The 23,325-nt window shown below is 41.0% G+C and overlaps 1 protein-coding gene and 1 long non-coding RNA gene across 8 annotated transcripts in view; one reads left to right on the forward strand and one right to left on the reverse strand.

The window, feature by feature from the left end:
• LOC134736927 (uncharacterized) overlaps positions 1 to 8,845 on the reverse strand; it is a 38,591-nt gene extending 29,746 nt beyond the window's left edge. For both annotated transcript variants that reach the window (XR_010121422.1, XR_010121423.1), the window contains exons 1-2: positions 8,732 to 8,845; positions 7,954 to 8,138 (exon numbers count right to left, since the gene is read on the reverse strand). This is a non-coding gene — a long non-coding RNA (uncharacterized lncRNA). The remainder of the gene's footprint in view (positions 1 to 7,953; positions 8,139 to 8,731) is intronic.
• Positions 8,537 to 22,950, forward strand: SSBP1 (single stranded DNA binding protein 1). 6 transcript variants are annotated; one of them, XM_055284277.2, is made up of 7 exons: positions 8,537 to 8,944; positions 10,108 to 10,174; positions 13,154 to 13,214; positions 14,549 to 14,689; positions 14,889 to 14,976; positions 16,464 to 16,552; positions 21,266 to 22,950. In XM_055284277.2, exons 2-7 carry the CDS (start codon positions 10,151 to 10,153, stop codon positions 21,307 to 21,309), a joined length of 447 nt encoding a protein of 148 aa, XP_055140252.1. In that variant the 5' UTR covers positions 8,537 to 8,944; positions 10,108 to 10,150; the 3' UTR covers positions 21,310 to 22,950. The 6 variants fall into 6 exon arrangements, with proteins under 6 accessions (XP_055140252.1, XP_055140248.1, XP_055140251.1 ...); XM_055284276.1 differs by having other exon boundaries at positions 8,854 to 9,124; XM_055284274.1 differs by having other exon boundaries at positions 8,854 to 9,037.
• Positions 22,951 to 23,325: the final 375 nt, after the last annotated feature.

Below are 23,325 nucleotides of genomic sequence, written 5' to 3' on the forward strand. Positions count from 1 at the left end.
CTCTCTCTGGCTCTCTCTCTCTCTCTCTGGCTCTCTCTCTCTCTCTCTCTCTGGCTCTCTCTCTCTCTCTCTGGCTCTCTCTCTGGCTCTCTCTCTCTGGCTCTCTCTCTCTCTCTCTCTCTCTGGCTCTCTCTCTCTCTGGCTCTCTCTCTCTCTCTCTCTCTCTGGCTCTCTCTCTCTCTCTGGCTCTCTCTCTCTCTCTCTCTCTGGCTCTCTCTCTCTGGCTCTCTCTCTCTCTCTCTCTGGCTCTCTCTCTCTCTCTCTGGCTCTCTCTCTCTCTCTCTGGCTCTCTCTCTCTCTCTCTGGCTCTCTCTCTCTCTGGCTCTCTCTCTCTCTCTCTGGCTCTCTCTCTCTCTCTCTCTGGCTCTCTCTCTCTCTCTCTGGCTCTCTCTCTCTCTCTCTCTGGCTCTCTCTCTCTCTGGCTCTCTCTCTCTCTGGCTCTCTCTCTCTCTCTGGCTCTCTCTCTCTCTCTGGCTCTCTCTCTGGCTCTCTCTCTCTCTGGCTCTCTCTCTCTGGCTCTCTCTCTCTCTGGCTCTCTCTCTCTCTCTGGCTCTCTCTCTCTCTCTGGCTCTCTCTCTCTCTCTGGCTCTCTCTCTCTCTCTCTCTGGCTCTCTCTCTCTCTGGCTCTCTCTCTCTCTGGCTCTCTCTCTCTCTCTCTCTCTCTGGCTCTCTCTCTCTCTCTCTCTGGCTCTCTCTCTCTCTCTCTCTGGCTCTCTCTCTCTGGCTCTCTCTCTCTGGCTCTCTCTCTGGCTCTCTCTCTCTGGCTCTCTCTCTCTCTCTCTCTCTCTGGCTCTCTCTCTCTCTCTCTCTGGCTCTCTCTCTCTCTCTGGCTCTCTCTCTCTCTCTCTCTGGCTCTCTCTCTCTCTCTCTCTCTCTGGCTCTCTCTCTCTCTCTCTCTCTCTGGCTCTCTCTCTCTCTCTCTCTCTGGCTCTCTCTCTCTCTCTCTCTCTGGCTCTCTCTCTCTCTCTGGCTCTCTCTCTCTCTCTGGCTCTCTCTCTCTCTCTCTCTCTGGCTCTCTCTCTCTCTCTCTCTCTGGCTCTCTCTCTCTCTCTCTGGCTCTCTCTCTCTCTCTGGCTCTCTCTCTCTCTGGCTCTCTCTCTCTGGCTCTCTCTCTCTCTCTCTGGCTCTCTCTCTCTCTGGCTCTCTCTCTCTGGCTCTCTCTCTCTCTCTCTCTCTGGCTCTCTCTCTCTGGCTCTCTCTCTCTCTCTGGCTCTCTCTCTGGCTCTCTCTCTGGCTCTCTCTCTCTGGCTCTCTCTCTCTCTCTCTGGCTCTCTCTCTCTCTGGCTCTCTCTCTCTCTGGCTCTCTCTCTCTCTCTGGCTCTCTCTCTCTCTCTGGCTCTCTCTCTCTCTCTCTCTCTGGCTCTCTCTCTCTGGCTCTCTCTCTCTCTCTCTCTCTGGCTCTCTCTCTCTCTGGCTCTCTCTCTCTCTCTCTCTGGCTCTCTCTCTCTCTGGCTCTCTCTCTCTCTCTCTCTGGCTCTCTCTCTCTGGCTCTCTCTCTCTCTCTCTGGCTCTCTCTCTCTGGCTCTCTCTCTCTGGCTCTCTCTCTCTCTCTGGCTCTCTCTCTCTCTCTCTCTGGCTCTCTCTCTCTCTCTGGCTCTCTCTCTCTCTCTGGCTCTCTCTCTCTCTCTCTCTCTGGCTCTCTCTCTCTCTCTCTGGCTCTCTCTCTCTCTCTGGCTCTCTCTCTCTCTCTGGCTCTCTCTCTCTCTGGCTCTCTCTCTCTCTCTCTCTGGCTCTCTCTCTCTCTCTGGCTCTCTCTCTCTCTCTCTGGCTCTCTCTCTCTCTGGCTCTCTCTGGCTCTCTCTCTCTCTCTCTCTGGCTCTCTCTCTGGCTCTCTCTCTCTCTCTCTCTGGCTCTCTCTCTCTCTCTCTCTGGCTCTCTCTCTCTCTCTCTGGCTCTCTCTCTCTCTGGCTTTCTCTCTCTGGCTCTCTCTCTCTCTGGCTCTCTCTCTCTGGCTCTCTCTCTCTCTCTCTCTCTGGCTCTCTCTCTCTCTCTCTCTGGCTCTCTCTCTCTCTCTGGCTCTCTCTCTCTCTCTCTCTCTCTGGCTCTCTCTCTCTCTCTCTCTCTCTCTCTGGCTCTCTCTCTCTCTCTCTGGCTCTCTCTCTCTCTCTGGCTCTCTCTCTCTCTCTGGCTCTCTCTCTCTGGCTCTCTCTCTCTCTCTGGCTCTCTCTCTCTCTCTGGCTCTCTCTCTCTCTCTGGCTCTCTCTCTCTCTCTCTCTGTGAGGGACTGGGTCTTCACTGGCCTTGGAGTTTCATCCCTTCCATTTCAGTTAGAGGCTTATTTCTTACCTCAGTAAGTTTTGTTTTTTGCACAGAGATCATTATATAACTTGGAAACTAATTATCCCAATTATTTCATTAACATCATTGGGCTGGTAACATTAAAGAAGTTAAATTAAAATACTTTAGAAAATATGTTACTTCTCTATGGATGTATTCTAAATGTCAACACTAACATTAAGGTACCAACAGATAATCTTGAGATCTAGAGGAACACTATTGCGCTCTACTGGCCTAATAAGCTCTAACACAAGTACCAGTTTAGGGAGGCCATTTACTGAAAGTTGTAGAAAGATGAATATTGAAAGGTATGAACCTTTCAGCCTGAACAACTAAGGCTTTTTATCTCTAGATGAACCATATTTTCAATCTTGAATCAGATAAAAATTGTCAGGTTTTTGTTTTAAATTAAAAAATAGCCATAATAACTAAGTATTGCTAAAATTGCTTTCAAACTATTCTAAAATATATGCAGGTAATCAGTGTAGGTAATAAGTGCTGCAATTTTTCAGCAGTTATGAGGCTTTAGAGAAGCTGATTTAAAATCAAAGTAAAAACCTGATTAAAATTTCTTTAAAAATGGATAATTTACAGCAAAACTGTCCAAGGCTTCCTATTTATGATAAAGTATTGCCAGTCTTGGTCTCTACCAATGGATGCCTATAGCTGGAACCTTTTTAATTTAGGTAGAAATAAGTCAGGCCAAAGGTGACTTTGCACCCCTGGGCATTTATGATACACATTTCTTTCTCATTCATCTTTGCAAATGATAAAAAGCCCTGTGTCAGTCTACTACTGCCAGGCATTAAAGCTGATTAAAGCCATAATGCTACCTGTCACCACTTCACAGCATTGGGAAGGCCATCTCTGGGTCCATGGATGAACTACAGAAAGGGTATGTGTATCCTATGGAGAGGTTTCAGGGCTTCCTCATCAAAATGCAAAATTTAGGTTTCTGAAGGGGTATCTCTGATACAAAAATATATTGGAATCACTATTCTAAGTCCTCGATTAAAAAATAATTTTAAGGCTCTTTGAGCATTCTTCTGGATTCTTCCTAGAAATAAGAATGCTTATTTGAGCATCCCTTCTGGATTCTTATTTCCATACCCTGGCCTGTGACCTGGGCCCTACTAGCCTGTCCTTGTTTTAAAGTATAATGTGAACTGGATATTTACAAGTTCCCTGACCTCTAAGAGCTCACAGTTAACAGGAGGGATGAGGTAGCTTTGTGATCATTTGTTATAAGATGGACTGACTGAGGAAAGAAAATGAAATGGGAGAACAGAAAGGAAGGACCGTTTGAGTAGAGAAGTCTGAAAGTGTGTGAAGGGAGTGCAATTCAGATCCTGAGGATGGAGCAATGCAACAGAAGCATTTGTTGTGTTAGGAAGAGGGATCCATTTGATAATAGAAGAAAATGCTTTAATTTCTCCATGACATTTTACATCTAAAAAACTGTGTACATTTTATCATGCTTTTCTTTGTCAAACAAAAAACAACTGAAGTGGCAGCACTGTGACTCTCTCCAGCCAGCAATCTCAGGAGAATGTGTATTGGCAATTTCTGTCTGAGAATTCAGAGTAGTCCAGATTCTCCACTAACTTTATAAATAACTCTCCATGTTATTTACAAAGTTGTAAGAGTTTGCTCAAGGTTGTCTGTTTCCAATTTGCATGATGCTTTCTGCATTTTTCTTTATACAACTTCTCCCACAATCCTTAATCCAAAGTATGCAAATAGAAAGGGAGATACTAGTGGCATCATGAAGAAAGAAGTTTTAGGACCAAGTGATTGGATACAGGTGAATGGATGTGGTTGGTCAGAGTGAGATGAAGATGATTACAAAGTTCAAGTCTGGGAGAATCTTGGTACCATTAAACAAGGAGCTTAGAAGGGAGAAACTGACTTTGGGCAAAAGGATGAATTTAGTTTTCCATTTGACTCTACCCCTCAAGTGTAAGCAGGATTTTTAAAGAGAAAATCACTGGAAGTCATTGACAGTAGTAACATAGCGGGTGGGGTGTGGGATTACTAATTCTTGTGCAAGGCTTGAAGGCAGTATAACATGGTATGTTTTAGGAGCTCAACATTGTGAAGATGCCAGTAAAATGGAGGTAAGCATCTAGAAATACAGTATACCAACTGGTGAGCAAGACCTTCAGGAGTGGGTTAAAGTGTGTGTGTTGGAAGCTATCTTAAGATTTTATCCCTAAATGGGAAAAATGGGCAGATGAAAGGTTTTAGGTAGAGGCCTGAGGAGGTGATTTGCCTGTTAGAACAATATGGTACCTTCTTTCTCCACAGTCTGGATAGTGCCAGGCCCAGGAGAAGGAGTGGAAGGGGCAGCTCCCGCTGGTGTGGGTTCTGCAATTTATGGGGCTCCATACATCCTTTTTCCCACTAGGCCCAGGATTAGCGTGAATGAGACAGAATTTAAGGGGCACCAAGGAACTCAGCAATCAAGATTTGTGATACTTTAATGAAATATTCTTAAAATATTAAAACTAATGAAAAAAATTCATGATGAATAAAATACCAAAATTTTAAATAAAGACAAGATCAGTAAGCTGAAGTTAATTAAAATTATTTAAGATTGTTACTTGGTCAAGAAAAATTGTGAAGGCATAGCAATTCTCTCAAAACAAGATAAGCAAAGTAGATTTGAAAACATTGCTGATCAGTTTACTTCCATTAAAAGTAAAGTTATATTACATCCATCTTGGCATAAATAAAATATTTAAACTTAAAACAATGTTGTGAATTTTAATACACCTGTAGTGTAACAGGTCCACCCCCACCCCGGGTTACTAAAGAGTGTATGTCCACTGCCCGAATCCTGAAGGCCAGGCCATGTGCCAAGGCCATGATGACCAGCCAAAGAGCAGGTGTTTCTGAGAAGCCAAACATCCCAGAGAATATCTGAGAATCTACTAAAGAAAACAGCTCCATCACACACAGTAGGCTAAAAGCCAGAAAATTCGCTTACAAGTAGCTTAGGGACTCGAGGCCAGGTGGGTCTCTACAGCTGTCCTGCTGCCATCCAGCAGTGCCTTGTATGGAAGTTTATCAGCTCCTCTACTCGCCAAGCTGGACTTGTCCGGGTCAATCTTTTGTTTCTCGGCTTCCTCTCAGTTTGGGGGAAGGTTTTTATTAATGCAATTCTGGGTTTTTCTTGTTACAATACCTACTTTAAAAATTTTCAGTATTCTTCAACTACTTTAATGTTCTGGAAATATATGTGTATATAGATACATAACACATATACGTATATATTGATATATATACACATATATACATACATATATTTTGTGTGATGATATATATATACCCTGTCTCAAAAAATATGTGTATATATATTGATATATATATACACACATATTTCATTGATATATATTGATATATATACACATATATACACATATATATATATTTTTTGAGACAGCGTCTCACTCTGTTGCACAGGCTGGAGTGTAGTGGTGTGATCATGGCTCACTGAAGCCTCAACTTCCCAGGCTCAAGCGATCCTCCCACTTCAGTAGCTGGGACTATAAGCACATATCATACGCCTGGCTAATTTTATTTTATTTTTTTTATGAGACGGAGGCTCCCACTGTCGCCCAGGCTGGAGTGCAGGGGCGCGATCTCAGCTCACTGCAAGCTCCGTCTCCCAGGCTCTCGCCATTCTCCTGCCTCAGCCTCCCGAGTAGCTGGGACTATAGGCGCCCGCCACTGCACCCAGCTAATTTTTTGTATTTTTAGATAGAGACGGGGTTTCACCGTGTTAGCCAGGATGGTCTCAATCTCCTGACCTCGTGATCGGCCCGCCTCGGCCTCCCAAAGTGCTGGGATTATGGGCGTGAACCACCGCGCCCGGCCGCCTGGCTAATTTTTGTATTTTTTATAGAGACAGGGTTTTGCCATGTTGCTCAAGCTGGTCTTGAACTCCTGGGCTCAAGTGATCCACCCCCTTAACCTCCCAAAGTGCTGGGATTACAAACATGAGCTACTGGACCTGGCCAAAATTTTTTTAATTAAAAATTTTTTTTGTTTTTGTCTTTTATTTTTAATTTTTGTGGGTTCAAAGGAAGTGTATATATTTATGGGGTACATGAGATATTTTGATACAGGCATGCAACGTGAAATAAGCACATCATGGGGGATGGGGTATCCTCTTAATCATTTATCCTTTGAGTTACACACAATCCAATAACACTCTTATTTTATTTTATTTTATTTTATTTTTTTTTGAGACGGAGTCTTTGCTCTTTCACCCAGGCTGGAGTGCAGTGGCGCAATCTCGGCTCACTGCAAGCTCCGCCTCCCGGGTTCACGCCATTCTCCTGCCTCAGCCTCTCCGAGTAGCTGGGACTACAGGCGCCCGCCACCACGCCCGGCTAATTTTTTGTATTTTTTAGTAGAGACGGGGTTTCACCGTGGTCTCGATCTCCTGACCTTGTGATCCGCCCGCCTCGGCCTCCCAAAGTGCTGGGATTACAAGCGTGAGCCACCGCGCCCGGCCAACACTCTTATTTTAAAATGTACAATTAAGTAATTATTGACTGTAGTCAACCTATTGTGCCATCGAAAATAGCAGGTCTTATTCGTTCTATTTTTTTGTACCCATTAACCATCCCCACCTTCCCTCCAGCCCCCCACTAACCTTCCTAGCCCCAATTTTTAAAAATACATAAGCTCACATATATACAAGGGTGCATATTCTTCCTTGTGCCTCAGGCTCCAATCTGGCTTGGATCCTGTATTCAGTTAAAATTTTAATACAGTCATGCACTTCATAATGATGTTTTGGAAAAAGACAGACTGCATATACAACAGTGCATAAACAAAGGTGGTCCCATAAGATTACAATGGAGTTGAAAAATTCCTATCGTCTAGTGACCTCATACCTGCTAATACATCAGAATGCAATGTATTACTCGTGTTACTTGATATTAATAATGACTATGTCACTGGTTTATGTATTTACTATACTTTTTATTATATTATTATTTAACTTATTTTTTAAAAGTTAACTGTAAAACAGCCTCAGGCAGGTCCTTCAGGAGGGATTCCAGAAGAAGGCATTGTTATAGGAGATGACAGCTCCCTGTGTGTCACTGCTTCTGAAGACCTTCCAGTGGGACAAGATGTGGAAGTGGAAGGCTGAGATTGATTATAATGACCCTGTGTAGGCCTAGGCTAATGTGTGTGTTTATGTCTTAGTTTTTTTAAAAAATGGCTAAAAAGTTAAAAAAAAAAAAAAAGCAAAGGTAGAAAAAAGCTTGTAGAATAAGGATATAAGAAAAATATTTTTGTACAGTGGTACAGTGTGTGTTTTAAGCTAATTGTTACTATAAAACAGTTAAAACGTAAAAAAAATTGAAAGATTTATAAAGTTATAGTAAGCGAAAGTTTACTGAAGGAAGAAAAGTATTTTTTCTAAACTGAGTGTAGCCTAAGTGTACAGTGTTTATGAAGTGTCTAGTGGATACAATAATGTCCTAGACCTTCATGTTGGGCCACCACTCATTCACTTACTCATCCACAGCAACTTCCAGTTCCGCAAGCTCCACTCATGGTAAGCGCCCCATACAGGTGTGCCATTTTTATCTTTTATACTGCATTTGTACTGTACCTTTTCCATGTTTACATATGTTTAGACACACAGATACTTACCATGAATTACAATGGTCTGCGGTATTCAGTACAGCCCCATGCTGTAAGGTTTGCAGCCTGGAAGCAACACGCCACATCACACAGCCGAGGTGTGTCCAGGCTCTACCATCTAGGTCGTCAAAGTACATTCTGTGGTGTTCGCACGGCAACAAAATCGCCTAATGACGCAATCCTCAGACCTTTCCCTGTTGTTAAGGTACACATGACTCTTATTTTGTTCCTCCCGGATTTCCTGCATTAATTTTTACCTTTTAAAATATTACATTAGTATATTATTTGATTGCCAGTTTCTCTGGTGCTCCCTTAAATTTCACAGCCTGTCAGCCCTTCCCCGGCTCCCCTTTCTTTTTCTGCTTTTCTTAGTGCTTTAACAGACCTGGGACGTTTTCTTTTTCTTTAATTTTCTGCTTTTTTTGTTTTGTTTTGTTTTGAGATAGAGTCTCGCTATGTTGCCCAGGCTGGAATGCAGTGGTACGTTCACGGCTCCATGCAGCAACGACCTCCAGGGCTCAGGGGATCCCCCGACCTCAGCCTCCCAGGAAGCTTGGACCAGAGGGGCGCGCCACCACGCCCAGCTAATTTTATATTTTTTGTAGAGACAGGTCTCACTATGTCGCCTAGGCTGGTCACAAATCTTTTTGCTTTTTTTTCCCCCGGGCAGAGCTAGTCTCTGTTTTGCCTACCTCGCCCCCTCCCGGGCCCAGTTAGAAACCTCACCACATAATTTCATTTCTTTCCAAACTTGAAACCTTCCAAACTTTAAACCCACCAAACTCACCACTTGGCGGCGTTGATCCATCCGCCCACGCACAAAGAGAAGATCGCAGAACTTCAGAGTTAAGGGGAGGCGTTTCCCGAAGCGCTAGCCGGCAGTATTTCCAAGGCGCAAGTTGCGGAGTTTCTGTTTCCTTTTTCCTCTAGCGAGCTTTGCGTTCCCTGTGCACCGGAAGTGATCCCCTGCGTGGCTGGGCTGCTCGGGTTAGAGCGTCAGGTGAGGGAGGAAGGGATAGCCAGCGCGAAGGAAGTGCTGGAGTCGTGTGTTTTGGCTGCGCGTGATCCTGCGTGGGTCGGGAGGTGTTTCTGTGTAGGTGTCTGGCCCTTTCATCAATCGTGCGGAGGACCGCGTGATCTCCTTCCAGTTCTCGGTTTTCGGGTGGTGGCGCCACCTTCGGTAAAGGGTGCCCACCTCTCCCTACGGTGTGGCTGGGTATCCCGGGGGTCTCTACGCTGCTTGGTCTTTGCTAACGGAGATGAAGGCAGTAATTTTTCAGCAACAGGTTTCAGATATAAGTCCCTTGGTGATGCTAATATTTATTGAGCCCTTACTATGCATTAAGAACTTTTTTAGAAGTTTAGAAATGGCAGTGAATAAAGCAGATAAAAATCTCTGCCCTAAGGGAGCTTGCATTGTAATGAAATTTGAGAAGACAGTGGATTGGAAGTGGGATCAACTCAGAATCAAAATTTTGTCTATGGGTTGGAGGAAGAGGAAGTTATTTGGGGCCCAAAAGACATACAGGTGTGAGTTTATTTGGGAGGGAGGAAGGAATCCTCATCAGATATGCAGGAATGTTGGTACGTGTTGGTTTTCTTGCGCGTCCGTGTGAAGAGACCACCAAACAGGCTTTGTGTGAGCAACATGGCTGTTTATTTCACCTGGGTGCAGGCGGGCTGAGTCGGAAGAGTCAGCAAAGGGTGGTGGATTATCATTAGTTCTTACAGGTTTTGGGATAGGCGGGTGAAGTTAAGAGCAATGTTTTGCAGGTAGGGGTGGATCTCACGAAGTACATTCTCAAGGGTGGGGAGAATTACAAAGAACCTTAAGGATTGGGGAGATTACAAAGTACCTTCTTAAGGGTGGGGGAGATTACAAAGTACATTGATCAGTTAGGGTGGGGCAGAAACAAATCACAATGGTGGAATGTCATTTAAGGCTATTTTTACTTCTTTTGTGGATCTTCAGTCACTTCAGGCCATCTGGATATACACATGGAAGTCACAGGGGATGCGATGGCTTGGCTTGAGCTCAGAGGCCTGACAGTGGTCACAAAATTGGAGTGCATAAAAATTATGAATACAGTTAGGAATTTAGGACCAGTGAGTTGTACTTTTGCCATAAGTAATGCTTTTTCTTATTTTGTTTTTTTCCTTCAGGAAGAGCCTAAAGATTAGACTGTAAGAAAAGAAAATAGAAGCCATGTTTCGAAGACCTGTATTACAGGTAGTCACTTGTCTGTATTAATACTGAGATGTATTACTATCAGCCACAGTGATCAGAAGACTTCTTTAGGCTTTTAACTACAGGGGCAAAAGACCTTTGAGCTCACCCACGCACCTCTGTACTCATTTGATATGGAGGATTGGGGATGATTTTGCCAGTGTAAATTATGTTCACTAAAACAAAAAAAAAGTTCAGGTTTATTCACACATGTAATAGGAATCATTAATTTTTAAAACGTGTGTGTGTTGCTTGAATTTAACCGGTGATGAGAGGACATTAAAGGTCTTTAGTGACCTAAAGACTGTAGGAATCATTGTTCCAACTTTTTTCTTAAGGCATGTGGTTGCTTTTTTGGCCATCTACCTCCTGTGTTGCTAAACGGTCCTCTTCCCCCATGTTTCCACACTGAAGAGAGCAGCTCAAGTCTCAGTGGTCACCACAGATTTCACTATGTAGAAAATGCCTTCTCATTCCACTTAGTATGGCTCCTCACTTTTCCAGTCACTCTAGCCCACCTTGAACCAGCTTAGACTACCATTTTTCCTCACCACATTCGGGCACCAACTCCTGTAGATTCTTCTTTGGCTCTCCTACTCCCCATCCTCCTGTGAATACCGATGAAGAATCGGTTCCTCCATGACTCTGTCATTTTCCCTGCCTTAATCCTATATTCTTGGATCCCCACTTTAACCTGTATGTATCTTTAATCTATTTTTTTCTGTATTGAAATGTGAAACATGAAAAAGTTATTACTTCTTAATAACACTAATGTTAAAGTATGAAAATGTCTTTAAATAAGAGTTAAAAGTTTAATTTAAAAAATTTTCCAAGTTAAATAATCCTTTCCTAATCTTCTCCAGTAGGTCTTGATTTTTGTGTGCCCCAAATGTGACATTGCTATTATAAATCTCTGTGTAAGATTTATGAGCTCTAGCTTGTCTGAGCACTCAAATGAGTACATTTCCAGAATCATGACACAGGTTCTCATTAGCAGTTTGATTCTATAGTATGTTGTACTCGTATCTTTATTTTCTTATCCACCCTCTGCTCCTAAGTTTAGTGATAGGATTAGATAGCCAACAGCACCCTGGGGATTGGTGTTTGTTTGGTTGGTGGACTTAACAGTACTGCCACTTCAAAAATGTTTCTCTGATAGAATGGCTAGCTCTCTGAACTCTGAATTCAGTGATGTGTACTCCCATCTTTACAGTAGCTCTTGAAATTAAGGAGGCAGCAGAGGGCTTTGGGAAAGCAGTAGCATTGGTGTCAAAGGGCCCTGGGTCCTTGAGATCACTTGCCACATACTTCCTGCAGGATCTTGGGCAGGTTATGCAGTCTCTCTGAGGTTGTTTTCTCAGCTCTAAATGGGAATAATTTTACATAACTTGTAGATTTAGTTTTAGAATTGATAATAGATAAATCCCTTAGCTGATACTCAGTAATGAATGCTGCTATTATGTGGTAGTGACTACCTTTTCCGACAATGATGTGACTTTGACTTGGACAGTCGAGTCTTTATGTTTAATCAAATAACCAAATTTATTAGACCTTTTTTGATGCACTGAAAACATGAAATTTCCCATGAAATATTTATAAAAACTGTATTAGGCTAAGCTCACTACTGAAGCTGTTTAATTTTTGCAATAGCCTTGTGAAGTAGATATTATGTATCATAATTTTTGCTTATTTTAAAATGAAACACTTTAGATTAATCATATTAGGTATCCTAATTCCTTTTAAGGTCTGAAGGAGCAACTAGGGGAAGGCAGTTTCATAGACACAGGGAATCTGACTTTGGAGTATGTTCCTGTTGCTGTGTCAGAAAGTCATTCATGTGATTAGTTTAAGAATGTATTGTTTTGTTGGAATTTAACCTATTTCTTGTTCTCTAGACCAGCAGACCCCAACCTTTTTGGCACCAATAACTGGTTTCATGGAAGACAATTTTTCCATGGAGGATGGGGGTGCCGTGGGGATGGTTTCAAGATGAAACTGTTCCACCCCAGATCATCAGGCATTAGTTAGATTCTCATTTAAGGAGTGCACAACCTAGATCCCTCGCACGAGCAGTTTATAATGGGATTCTGCTCCTGTGAGAATCTAATGCCACTGCTGATCTCACAGGAGGCGGATCTCGGTCTGTAATGCTTGCTCGCTGCTTGCTGCTCACCTCCTGCTGTGCAGCCAGGTTCCTAACAGGCCACAGACCTCTACTAGTCCTCGGCCCTGGAGGTTGGGGACTCTTCTCTAACTGGCTGTTCATTATGCCTGAGAGTGAGGCTTTGCATTTATTCCACACCTCCTGACACTTGTTTGATCATTGCATATGTTATTAATGAATCTACTTATTAAATTATTAATTATAAAACATCTCTTTTAACTCTCCTTTGGTCTAATGATGGATTAAATCAGTACCCATGTTGGATCTAAATTTCTTAATTTCTAAAGTCTACTGTAGCCAAAATATAGTAATAATATACCAGTTGTTTATACTAAAAAAAAAATTAGAGGATGTATATATTGGATATATGTAGTACTTTTTGTCTCTTTTTGTCTCTCCAGCTAATGAAAGCTGGATTTTGAAAATACTTGGCAGCAACTCTTAGGTACAGGTTGGATTTACAAATATTATCATACTCTGTAATGTTAAAGTGATACTATTTTGATTTTTCCTTTTGTGTGCAAACACAGAAGTGCCATAATCAAGGAGATTGTCGCAAAATAAACGGGAGTACTATAACTTAACTCTTGAGCATGCCTTCTAGTACCTTCCTTGTACCTTTGGGCTTCTGCAGTAGGCTGCTCTTGAAGTGTTTGCTGGGGCCTTCTGGCACTCTGTTGGGAGAACATGAGAAGAGCTTCTCTTCTCTTCTGGAATTTACAGGAACTACTGACTATGTGGTGAATGAACGTGAGTAATTCTTCTGTTTGCATTTGCCTTTCCTAAAAAAGCCACGTTACTCATTTCTTCTTCTTTAGGTACTTCGTCAATTTGTAAGACATGAGTCTGAAACAACTACCAGTTTGGTTCTTGAAAGATGTAAGTAGCTAATTTCCAAGTTTAAAATGTTATTTTTAGTAATTTGCCAATCTCAAATGTGTTGTAGAAGAGGTATGCTGCTTGGGTTAACCATGTTGTCATTGTGCTTTTAGCTCATGTTTGCTCTTCAGATCTTAGCCTTGACCCATCAGGCTGTGGAGACATTGTATAAACTGAGCCCCTATTCTCCTTATCAGCCAGTTACTACTCATTCTCATCAACACTGTCCTGCCTAAGAATTTCCTTGAGTCATATTTGGTTATCTGAGTCTTCCCAGGTTATGTTGTATTAGGCTGAGATTGTAAAAGATATTGTTTCTTCACAGAAATATTCCCTTGTGTTTATAAAGATTTTCAGATCTCAGATTTGTTCTTTTAGCTCCACAGTCAGTTAAAAAAGATATCTTAATGAAGAATTTAAGATCTAGAGCTTACAGTTTGTTTTGTGGGGCTGCTTTCTGTATGACTATTTTCTTCTTTCTTGCCAACTCTCTTTTTCTCTCGCAACCTCTCCTTATTCATTCCTTATTTTCTGATCTTCCAGAACTTGGGTTTTACTTAATACAGAGATTGAAGTTGAAGTCATATTTATAGCATTTCTTCTGGACATTTCTCTCAATCTTGGGTGTGGATTTCTTTTTTTTGAGACAGAGTCTCGCTCTGTCGCCTATGCTGGAGTGCAGTGGCGCGGTCTCTGCTCACTGCAAACTCCACCTCCCAGGTTCACACCATTCTCCTGCCTCAGCCTCCCAAGTAGCTGGGACTACAGGCGCCTGCCACCATGCCCAGCTAATTTTTTGTATTTTAGTAGAGACAGGGTTTCACCGTGTTAGCCAGGATGGTCTCAATCTCCTGACCTCATGATCCACCCGCCTTGGCCTCCCAAAGTGCTGGGATTACAGGCACAAGCCACCGCGCCCAGCCAGGTGTGGATTTCTTTAATGGTCAGCTTAGAGGCCGCTATAAAAAAATACCATAGACCAGGTGGCTTCACCAACAGCATTTATTTCTCACAGTTCTGGAGGCTAAAAATCCAAGATTTGTGTGCCAGTATGATTGAGCTCTTGGTGAGGGCTGTCTTCCTGGCTTGCAGATGGTTGCCTTCTCACCGTGTCTTCACGTGGTAGAGACAGAAAGTTCTGAACTCTTCCTATTCCTATAGGGACACCTCACCCTCATGACGTCATCTAAGCCTAATTACCTTTAAGGACCCCACTTCCAAATACCATTACATTGAGGGTTAGAGCTTCAACATACAAATTTTGGGGGAAGGGGCACAAATACGCAGTCTATAGCAGGTTGTCTGTCTCATTTGGTCTTGATGTTGCGTTTCAGCCTTGAATCGTGTGCAGTTACTTGGGCGAGTGGGTCAGGACCCTGTCTTGAGACAGGTGGAAGGAAAAAATCCAGTCACAATATTTTCTCTAGCAACTAATGAGATGTGGCGATCAGGGGACAGTGAAGTTTACCAATTGGGTGAGTAGAAAATACTGGGGTTTAATTTTATCAGCAATAAATAGATATTATTTATTGCCAGTTATCTAATTTAGAGATAAACCACTTTAAACAAGATCTGTCTTTCATTCTGTTTGTTCTCTTAGAAATTGTGACATTGGTTTTCCTGGACATGTTGTCTGTTGGCATTTGTAACCAATTTCCTATTTTTATTATTTAGGTGATATCAGTCAAAAGACAACATGGCACAGAATATCAGTATTCCGGCCAGGCCTCAGAGACGTGGCATATCAGTATGTGAAAAAGGGGTAAGTTGAAGGAAGGATCTTATGGATTGAAGGGTTTAAAGAACTGATAAGAAGTGTTCTCATGGCAAGGAGTGTGCAATCTCTTAAATCCCTGAGTACTACTAATGACTGTATTAATTTAAGAAGTATTTACTAAGTCCTTGATACTATATGCATGGCATGTTGCCATGTGTGACTAATTTGAAGGTGTATAAAACATAGTTTTAGCTTTCTAAGAACTTACAGTTTAGGGCAAACAGGGTGTGTACATAAATAGAAATAGATGAGGCAGGAGAGAAGGCAAAGTGTATCAAAAAGCATTTGAGCAAGTCAAACATCTGCTTTGAGGAATTCCTGTGCCTCTGTGGCCGGGGATGCTGAGGGTGGCTTCTTGCCTGTTGGCTGCCACATGGTGTTTCCAGCAGAGGATCTGGAATGTCTGAAGCCTGACACACCAACTTCATCTTCATGGCAGTTATTTTATATTTGATGATTTTCTGTAGGCTTAATAGTTCCCTTTTGGAAGGCTTGGATTGAGTATGTATAAAAAGTATGTTTTCCAAACTCATAGAAGGACAAAATGGTGTGTGTAACAGCAGTTGTATTGATAGTTAATATGTTTAGAAATGTACTTGTTTTGTAGAAATAAAACATATTTTATGAAAAATAGTTTAGCAATCACTAAAATTTTTCTTTTCAATAACTGTATAGCTTTCCTTCCTATGTATCTACATTGCCCTTTATGTATGTATTTATGAATATGTGCACATACACACACAAACACATATAAGGTATTTCAAGGGAAGTGTCTGCACTTCCACTTACTGATGGATGGGTGTGTGTGTGGGGTGGGGAGCACCTGACATTTCACGAATCTTTCTGTGTTGTACTTTTTTGGTGGTGGTAGACTCTCAAAACTGGTGCTATTGTCATCTTTCCACTCTTGAAAATCATGGTTAGGTTTGTTATCTAGTTTAGCCTTCTAGATAGTGTAGAAGTAGTCTTAGTAATTACCTCTAAGTGGTATACTAAGCTGATACAGTGTAGAAACAGTCTTAGTAATTAACTCTAAGCTATAAATCCATATTTTGAATTTTAATTATCTAAGTTTCAAAGGTCATAGAAAAGAATTGATAAATAAGTGAAAATCAAGTCTGTTAGGGACTCCAAAATCAAAGGTCAAGGAAAATGATACATTGGAAATTATTCCTAGAGATTTAAAGGTTGCCACTAAATTGCCCTTTGAACTGTTTTGTTTTATTTTTTAACTTCCATAAGAGAAATAGCTGACAGATGAAAACATTGTTTGTTTTACCTAGATGTTACCAAGTCTGTTTGTATACTCTGTTTCAGTACTCCTAATCCTGAACCTTGAGAAGTGGTAGCAAAAATTAGCTTATGTATGATTATATATTTCATCCTTGTGATATACTCAGTACCACCCCGACCTGACTCTTATAAAGCATATTAGGATCTCAACTAAAAACTGTACATTTTATTTATATCAGGTCTCGAATTTATTTGGAAGGGAAAATAGACTATGGTGAATACATGGATAAAAATAATGTGAGGCGACAAGCAACAACAATCATAGCTGGTAAGAAGCTTGTGAAAATATCTGTTTTTTCTTTTTCTCCTTTTCTTTTTTAAAAGCTTGGCTACATTGTAACTAACTAACTAGAGTTGAGAGTACTAGTACTTACGAGGTAAGGCAACTCACTAGAAGATGTCCATGACTCTGATTTCTCTACTTGCTAAGAGTTTCTACATTTATCCATTCCTTTAAAAAATTATTTTTATACTCACAGTTTTAGTCACAAGTAACTTTTGAATAAAGCCTAAAACTGAATTGTCCATCCCAGTACTTATTGTTGAGAATTACAAAAACTGAATGTATTGTGTTTTGGAAGGATCTAGCCCTAACCAGGAAGAAGCGTATGCCAAGATAAGAATTACACTAATGTGAGTGTGCAGATTTATTTGGAAACTCTTTGGTACTTAGTATGCGAAATTTCTATTTGAAATTAAGATTTTTTAAATTTTATTTTATTTTATTTTATTTTTTTTTTTTTTGTGACAGAGTCTCGCTCTGTCACCCAGGCTGGAGTGCAGTGGCGCAATCTCGGCTCACTGCAAGCTCCGCCTCCCGAGTTCACACCATTCTCCTGCCTCAGCCTCTCCGAGTAGCTGGGACTACAGGCGCCCGCCACCACACTCGGCTAATTTTTTGTATTTTTAGTAGAGACGGGGTTTCACCATGGTCTCGATCTCCTGACCTCGTGATCCGCCCGCCTCGGCCTCCCAAAGTGCTGGGATTACAAGTGTGAGCCACTGCGCCCGGCCTATTTTTTTTGAGACAGAATCTCACTCTGTCACCCAGGCTGGAGTGCAATGGCATGATCTCACCTTGTTGCAACCTCTGTCTCCTGGGTTCAAGTGATTCTCCTCCCTCAGCCTCCTGGGTAGCTAGGATTATAGGTGTGTGCCACACCGCCTGGCTAATTTTTGTAATTTTCGTAGAGGCAGGGTTTCACCCTGTTGGTCAGGCTGGTCTTGAACTCCTGACCTCAGGTGATCCATCCGCCTCGGCCTCCCAAAGTTTGAGATTACAGGCATGAGCCACTGCGCCCAGCCAAGAAGTTTTTAATGTTCTCTTTTTTGGTTTTTGTTTTGAGACAGGGTCTCCCTCTGTCAACCAGGCTGGAGTGCAGTGGCGTGATCACAGCTTACTGCAGCCTCTACCTCCCCAGGCTCAGGTGATCTTCCCACCTCAGCCTTCTCCCGAGTAGCTGGGACTACAGGTGTACACCACCATGCCTGGCTAATTTGTCCATTTTTTTGTAGAGATGAGGTTTCACCACGTTGCCCAGGCTGGTCTCAAACTGCTGGGCTCAAATGATCCTCCCATCTTAGCCTCCCCAAATACTGGAATTACAGGCATGAGCCATTATGCTCGGCCTAATATTCTTTTTAAATGAAATACAATACAACATAGAAAAGATGTACACGTAAAGGTTAAAGAAGATTAAGAAGATATCCCTTAGGAAAGAATTTTTAAACTTTTGAAAATGCTGTAAGAATTTTGAAAATAATATACCCCTCTGGATGTCTGCAAGCGACATTAAGAAATTTTTTTCAATATAAAATTGTGTTATTTTTAAATGTATCAGTGGAATCTAAATAGCATAGCAATGTGATACCTACTATCCTGTAAAAAAATACCGATAAAGCATTTGGAAATTTTACATTATTCTTTTTTCTTTGAACTTGTTTTAGTGTTTTTATTTTCCCCCCAGAAGTGTATCTTAATAATATATGGTATAGTTAAGAATTTTTTATTACCCTATTTGTAACAAAAATGCATGCATAAAAGAAACTTTAAAATATTTAAAAGAATTCTATGACAAATTCTCCTCAATTGACTTATCATTAAAGTTGTTTTTAGTACCTAATTGACCAAAACAATTTTAATGTATTTAAATTATATTGGAAATCTGTCTTTAAATGAGATAGATGGTGCTTTTTTCACTTCTTGAGTAAATTGCTAAAATTAGACATTGTGAATTTTGTGTTTTTGTTTGCTTTTATGGATATAAATACTAAGAAAGCTTGTTAAAATAAATACATGGCAATAAACTAAATTTTACTATAGTAATGTCTCTGTGTTTACAAACTTCTGAGATATGCCCAAATTAGATAATATTTTTAAAAATTAATTTTTGGGCTGGGTGCAGTGGCTCACGCCTGTAATCCCAGCCCTTTGGGAGGCTGAGGTGGGTGGATCATTTGAAGTCAAGAGTTCAAGACCAGCCTGGGAACGTAGTGAAACCCTGTCTCTACACAAAATGCAGAAAGTAGCCAGGTCTGGTGATGCGTGTCTGTAGGCCCAGCTACTCAGGAGGCTGAGTCATGAGAATTGCTTGAACCCAGGAGGCAGTGTTTGTAGCGAATTGAGATCATACCACTGCACTCCAGCCTGGGCAACAGAGCAAGACTTGTCTCAAACAAAAGAAAAAAAATTTTTTTTTTTTACTATGGAAAATGTCAAACATATATAAGAGCAGAAAGAATGGTAAAATGAACTCCTACCATTTTGCTTCAGTATCAGCTGATGGACAGTGTTTTATATCCATGTCTCCAGCGACTTGTCCTACACTTGGATTATTTTGAAACAGATGCTAGACATAAGTTTATTCATAAATTTCCATAGGAATCTCTAAAAGATAAGGTGTCTTTCTGAAAATGTAACTACCATGCTATTATCACACCTAATATTAATAAATTACTGTTAATTTTGTTACTAAATATCATAGTGTTCAAATTTCCTTGATAACTTCATAAACATTCATACATTATATTACATGATTTCTACCTTAAGTCTCTTAGATTTTCCTTTTATCTTTCTTCTTTCCTTTGCTCCAGAGTTCATGTCTTAACCACCATACCTTATTAATAATTTATAATTTGTTGTATAGAATGCTCACATGTTTTCTTACTGCTAAGTTTCTTTGAAAGTGTATTGACCTTGAAAAGCAGTGTAGGTATTTTCCTACCCTCCTGTGGGTCCCAATATAAACCAAGAGTGTGGGCAAACTTTAGATTGTTCGGATTATTGAGTTGTTACTAATCAAGCCAAATGGAAGCATTTCAGATGATCTGCTGTTTTGTTTTTTTTTCCTTGTCACTAGGTTCCACTAGCACAGTCAGTTTAGTTTAGGTTTATGTCTAATGGTAAAATTGAAGAGCTCTTCAGTGACATTTGAATTGAAGAAAATAGAGTTTATTGGTTGATCTGTTTTATTGGTGTTTTTTTTTCTCCTAGGGATCCTATCTGTAACTAAAAAACCACCACCAGTGGATGGCACTCTTGGCTTTTTCCACAGTGATATTAATTCGAATAGTCTCTTCTGAAGTAACCGTTCTAGACCAAAACATTCTAGTTTTTGGAAGACTATGGTCATGAACAAATATTCAGTCCTTGGTGGATAATTTTATAGTTACAAGAATCTTTTGGAATTATAAAGGAAATGCAGTCATTCCTCCATGTCCCTTGTTTCTGCATCTGTGGATTCAACCAAGCACAAATTGAATATATTTGAAAAAAAGAAACCAATAAAAATAATACAACAACAACAAAAATACAAGTGAAACAATACAGCGTAACAGCTGTTAACATAGCATTTACCTTGTATTAGATATTGTGAGTAATCGAGATGATTTAAAGTATACAAGAGGAAGTACATAGGTTATATGTGATTACTATGTCATTTTATATCAGGGACTTGAGCGTTGTGGATTTTGGTATCCATAGGGGTCCTGGAACCAGTCTCCCAATGGATACTGAAGGATGACTACTACTTGCCTCTGTTCTTTTGTTTATCTTTAGCTAACTCCCTCTGGAATAGCGTTTTAAGAGCAACATCTGATATTTTTGGATAAAAATGCTAACTCTGTGATGTTGATTCATAAAATATTCCCAAGAATTGGTATATTAAAATTATTCTGGGCCAGGTGTGGTGCTCACGCCTGTAATCCCAGCACTTTGGGAGGCCAAGGCAGGCAGATCACTTGAGGTCAAGAGTTCAAGACCAGCCTGGCCAACATGGTGAAACCCTGTCTCTATTAAAAATACAAAAATTAGCCGGGCATGGTGGTGCACACCTGTAATCCCAGCTACTGGAGAGGCTGAGGCAGGAGAATCGCTTGAACCCAGGAGGCAGAGGTTGCAGTAAGCTGAGAACGCACCACTTCACTCCATCCTGAGTGACAGAGACTCCATCTCCAAAGGAAAAATAAAAAGTTATTCTGTTTTATAATTTAAAAATAAAATTTCTTCTATTTGAATTTTTAAAGTTAAAAACAAATCCTATCATTGCTAACAGGGCCGCATATGGACTCTTAACTCTTTCCTCTAGACCTCCAGAGTGTAGAATGTGATACACTTTTGTCCTTTTCTCTGAGGATGTGCTGCCTAGTGTCATGGAATCTGCCTGACCATTGCAAGCATCCAATTTTGTGACCAGTTCTTTTGCAGGAAATTGTTTCTGAGAAGACTGGAAGACAAGAAATATCCCACCTCTTCTAACAAGATCTGAATTGTTCAAAAAGCAGCCAGTGCCTAACTTGTAGCTCCACTTATGCCAACTGTATATATACCTCTCGTGAGCATAGCAAGTTATTTAATATTTTGAAAATATGTCTAAAATCCTTTTAATGAACAGCACTAAAGTTGTATGTATTAGAGGAGAATTATTGAATGAGATGGAGAAAGAGTTCTGAAATTAATATTTACATTTTGGCTTTTTTACAGATAACATTATATTTCTGAGTGACCAGACGAAAGAGAAGGAGTAGAAAGGATGATTCTTCTTTGGCCATCATTTGGTACAGTCTCATTTCCAAGTCATGTATAATCTTTATCGCTCCCAAGGACAAGAATTAAAATACTCTTTTACATAAAATGAGTGATAATCTTTTTTCTGACTGTCGTTCTCGCTCTCCTTTTTGTGGTATAATCTTGGTAGCTACTATCTGTTATGGCATTTACTAGTTGTTTATTCTTTTGGGGTGGTTTCTATGTACAGGTATACAAAATAGTAAACTTTCAGGCTCATTTGTGTTATGGCAAAGGGATAAATACGCTTTGGGAAGGTCTCCTGGTTTTTGTATACACTTCTATTACAATGTTGATTTGTCCACTCAATGAATTTACTGAGCATCACTGTATGTGAGACATTTATCCCATGTTTGTAAATATTGATTTTCTTACCGTTTTGCTCTGTAGACATGAAGGCAAGGGCTGAATCTTCTGTTTGCCTGCACTTTAAACAGTGCTTTACATAGAATAGCCACTCAGTAAGCATTGATAGATGGATCATCCCAGTGGGATTCTAAGCTTCAGCTCAAATTGAAGGGAGTTGCTGAGCAGTGGTTAGTGTCTAACCTAAACATCTTTAAGACTAACCTACCTTCTTCATATCTTTTGTTTTCAGACAGTTTCACTAGTAGAATTGACGAAACATAGTTTACCAGCAATAAGGACCTGAAATATAATTAGAGATGAAATTGTTCATCTCCAGGTGATGCCACAGGAGCTCTGGTTCTATTCTTTCTCTGCCCCTCTTATCTGTGGGGAAAAGAGAGAGATCTGACTGTTACTGTGTCTATGTAGAAAGAAGCAGACATAAGAGACTCCGTTTTGTTCTGTACTAAGAAAAATTCTTTTGCCTTGAGATGCTGTTAATCTGTAACCCTACCCCCAACCCTGTGCTTGCAGAAACATATGCTGTGTTGACTCAAGGTTTAATGGATTTAGGGCTATGTAGGATGTGCTTTGTTAAACAAATGCTTGAAGGCAGCATGCTTGTTAAAAGTAATCACCACTCCCTAATCTCAAGTACCTAGAGACACAAAACACTGGGGAAGGCCGCAGGGACCTCTGCCTAGGAAAGCCAGGTATTGTCCAAGGTTTCTCCCCATGTGATAGTCTGAAATATGGCCTCGTGGGAAGGAAAAGACCTGACCGTCCCCCAGCCCGCCACCCATAAAGGGTCTGTGCTGAGGAGGATTAGTAAAAGAGGAAGGCAGTTGAGATAAGAGGAAGGCATCTGTCTCCTGCTCGTCCCTGGGCAATGGAACATCTCAGTGTAAAACCTGATTGTATATTCCATCTACTGAGATAGGAGAAAACCGCCTTAGGGCTGGAGGTGAGACATGCTGGCGGCAATACTGCTCTTTAAGGCATTGAGATGTTTATGTATGTGCACATCGAAAGCACGGCACCTTTTTCTTTACCTTGTTTATGATGCAGAGACATTTGTTCACATGTTTTCCTGCTGACCCTCTCTCCACTATACCCTATTGTCCTGCCACATCCCCCTCTCCGAGATGGTAGAGATAATGATCAATAAATACTGAGGGAACTCAGAGACCGATGCTGGCGCGGGTCCTTCGTATGCTGAGCGCCGGTCCCCTGCTCCCACTTTTCTTTCTCTATACTTTGTGTCTGTGTCTCTTTCTTTTCTCAAGTCTCTCGTTCCACCTGATGAGAAACACCCACAGGTGTGGAGGGGCAGGCCACCCCTTCATCTGGCGCCCAACCTGGGTCTAAGGGATCTATTCTATTTATTTGCGCTGACTGAATTTTTTTCTTCCACTAATTTAATTTCTTTTATTGCCTCTGGGGTTAATATTCTTTTACTATTTAAGTCTGGGTCTCCCTTAAGATAGAGAACAAATTTGACATGGCATAAGTAAGAATGCCTAAAGTTGGCTGAATCCAATTAATATCTCCTAGCAGTTTTTGAAAATCATTTAATGTTTTTAATGTGTCTTTTTTTATTTCTATTTTTTGTGGCTTAATTTTTCTAT

Source organism: Symphalangus syndactylus, chromosome 6 (assembly GCF_028878055.3).
Source record: "Symphalangus syndactylus isolate Jambi chromosome 6, NHGRI_mSymSyn1-v2.1_pri, whole genome shotgun sequence".
Lineage (NCBI taxonomy): Eukaryota > Metazoa > Chordata > Mammalia > Primates > Hylobatidae > Symphalangus > Symphalangus syndactylus.